Source organism: Alligator sinensis, unplaced genomic scaffold (assembly GCF_000455745.1).
Source record: "Alligator sinensis unplaced genomic scaffold, ASM45574v1 scaffold886_1, whole genome shotgun sequence".
NCBI lineage: Eukaryota > Metazoa > Chordata > Crocodylia > Alligatoridae > Alligator > Alligator sinensis.
Window position 1 is genome coordinate 1,645,207 of NW_005842040.1, and position 3,113 is coordinate 1,648,319.

Genomic DNA, 3,113 nt, shown 5'->3' on the forward strand with positions numbered 1-3,113 from the left:
TGAGGCATCACAGCAACAGCTGACATTTTGGTAGGGGCCAGACCAGCTTCCCTTGAGGCAAGACCAGTGGCCTTACAACAGGCAGGACTTAACACACTGGGGGGCTGGCAAATTGGCATACCCCTCCTGCTGATCTCTGGGCAGCAGGAGGGAAACTCTCAAGCCCAGCAGCATTAGTGTGTTTGGTGCACATCTCTAGCTAAGCAAATTCAAATGCCTGAGAAGTCTGGAGAGGGGAAAGCAGACAGATCCTCCAAGAATATGGCAACTTCGGGGACCCCTCCAGTGAGCACCTTTCTCCCCTCTGATCGGGGTTGATGCACAGTCTGGGTTGGCTGAGAGCCCTGAGGCTGAGCTATTCTCTGTTCCAGGGATCTTCTCTGGGCATCCTGCCCCCTGAGACTTGGTGGGACACACTGACTTCATCCCACCAGCTGGAACAAGGGAACCTGATTGAATTCCAGTGTCTGTACGAGGCAGGTCCCCAGCATGCACTTACTGGGGAGCTTTTGAACAGCTCATACTTGGCAAAGTTCTTCCGGAAAAAAAACTTGCAGTCCCCCCCTACAGGCCAAGTGGACTGCACCTCCACCACAGACTCATGGTCTTCCAGGCACCGCTCTGCAGAGGGGAAAATCCCATGTTAGGAACAGCCCTGCCTGCTGTTTGGCACCATACCATTCTGGCTTAGCTGGTGCCTCCCTGTCTCCCTCTAGAAGTGGCCCCAGCAATGACAGTGCTTTGCTACCTACTCCCAGCTGTGCCAGTGGGTCACTTGCCACAAGCAACAGAAGCTTCAGCTATGGTTGCTGAGGGTCTCTGATTTGATACGTCCCCAGCCTGTGGCTGCATGCAGATGTTTGCCGGCAGAGCTGGCCAGGTGAGTCCCACCCAGCCCCAAGCACCCAGTTGCATAAATGTGTTTGCATGTTCCTGGTTCCACGGGCACACAGCTGGTTGTGCTCGTCTCCCCACCCTTTGAGCCTGAAGTTGCACACAAGTAATACAGTGGTGGCCATGCACACACAAAGCTGGCTATACAAGATGTCCCTGGGATGTGCCTATCTGCTCACCCAGTGCCAGGTGCTGATGCAACTCCACCAGGGACCAGCTGTCATCATGGAGGGCATGGGTCTTCTGCACCAGCATCTCACAGACATGGCGTGCTGTGGCACCCGCCGTGACCTCCACAGAACGGCAAGTGCCATCTTCACTGAAGACCTTCACCACCTGCAGGGAAAAGGCAGAGGTGTGATGCCAGGTTGAGTACAGCCCCTGTTGCAGTTCCCTTCTATCCCTTGCCTCAGATTGGAAAGCATCCGATCCTGGGGCCAATACTTCCTGCTGCAGAGGCAAGAGCTAGGGATGGGAGCTATATCAGTCATCCCAAGAACAAACCCAAGACCTGCAGAGGTTTAGCTTCCCCCCAGGGTATATACAGGCATTGGTGATCTGGATCACCCCTGAGCTCCAATCATCTAGTTTCCAGTGCCAGCTGCTCCAGTAAGAATCTGGAAAGCAGACAAGTGTAGGTTCCTCTGTGCCCCCATTAGCTCTCAGCTGGGTTATAGAGTGATAGAGAAGTAGGGCTGGAAGAGACGTCCAGAGGTCATCTAGTCCAACCCCCTCCCTGAGTCAGGATCAGCCCTATGCAATCCATAATCTAAACTCTACATCAGACTACTGTCATCCCTGACACAACACAGACTTAACACCTTAATCTGCCACAGGTAAAGTAGGGGAACCACAGCAGCCAACATCCTGCTTCTATGAAATCTTAAAAGTATACGCTCAAGAGGTCCCTGGTACAGGGCTACATCCTCCACTACAGAGGAAAGCAACCCTCCTCCCTGCCCCCTCCATGATCCATACCAATCTGACTATGGGGTAAAATTCCTTCCTGACCCCAAATATGGTGATTGGTCTGACCCAGAGTGGAGGGGCAAGACCCTCTAGCCAGAAACCTCTGGATTGGGGTCCCTTGTGGTCAGACTATAGGTGACGCACCAGATGTAGCATCCCAGCATTGGTGTCAGGGAAGAAGATAAGAACCTATTTCTGCTGCTAGCTAGTAGAGGGGCTGCTTTAATACCAGTGCTGAACATTGGTTCTGTGTTGGAGCTAAACAGCCTGGTTCTTATCCCTGGAGAGCCCATGAGACACCAGCTCTGCAAGTCTCCCCCCAGCCCCCGCCCTGCAGCTGGTTCACAGGCAGTGCTTAGGCCTTGTCTCTGGTTCTAGGAGTGGTTTGGCCCCTGGAGATACAAATCCTGTAGGCTGACTGGGGCTCAGCAACCTAATGCCCTTTGCCCTTCACTCCCCATGGCTTTCAACCTGCCCCCAGATTACTAATGGCTGCAGGGTGCTCTCCCTGCCTCCAAGTGCCCTTTTCCTGCCGCACCTGAGGGAATGGGTGCCAAGGACTCTGGTTGCCCAGAGACCCAGTTGCCAGGTAACTTTGGCCTTGCTTTGTGTGGCAGCCTAGGTGCAGGTTGCTCAGGGCAGCGCATGGGGGGAGCATCCAAGACACTCCGAGAGCCTAGCCCAAGGGCTGCTTGGCCCTTGGTGGTGAACCCAGAGCAGCAGAGGGAGGCAGGGCAGGGAAAGGAGAACAAGGCCCATCCTGGCCTGGGCAGTGTCCCTGGTGGGTCACCTCCCCACAACAACCATTGTCTAAAGCCTGTGGGGGTCCAGGCTTGGGGTAAGGAGTAGAGACAGTGCCCCTGCCCCATGGCATGGATCTCCTGGTCTCACCCCACCATCCTCCTGGAGCGATGTGCCCCAGGGGGCCTGACGGGCATTGGGGAGGGGGACAGCCAGACAAAGATGTTCTGGCAGGTGCGGAATAGGAGGCTACAGCAAGATCCCAAGCGCATGTGTAAGCTGTCCCCTCCCCCATCCTAAGGGACCGGGCACTGCTCTTAACATGGTCTAATGTTTAACAGCCTAGGACTGCCAGCTGCAAGGATAACAGGGGTGTGAGATTCCCTGCAGGGCATGTGTTTGGGCTAGAAGGAAAAAGGTCGCTGGAGGTGTGGTGGTTGTACCAGGGATAGGAGTGACCTTTCCGGTGGGGTGCTGCGTCCCTCCTGCAGGGAAGCCGCCACTGTGTA

The 3,113-nt window shown here is 55.2% G+C and overlaps 1 protein-coding gene across 5 annotated transcripts in view; it reads right to left on the reverse strand.

The window, feature by feature from the left end:
- GRB7 (growth factor receptor bound protein 7) overlaps positions 1-3,113 on the reverse strand; it is a 55,043-nt gene that overhangs the window by 13,853 nt on the left and 38,077 nt on the right. For all 5 annotated transcript variants that reach the window (XM_025202881.1, XM_025202882.1, XM_025202880.1 and 2 more), the window contains 2 exons: positions 1,074-1,230; positions 500-621 (listed from right to left, as the gene is read on the reverse strand). In XM_025202881.1, the coding sequence (XP_025058666.1) occupies positions 500-621; positions 1,074-1,230 (279 nt within the window). The remainder of the gene's footprint in view (positions 1-499; positions 622-1,073; positions 1,231-3,113) is intronic.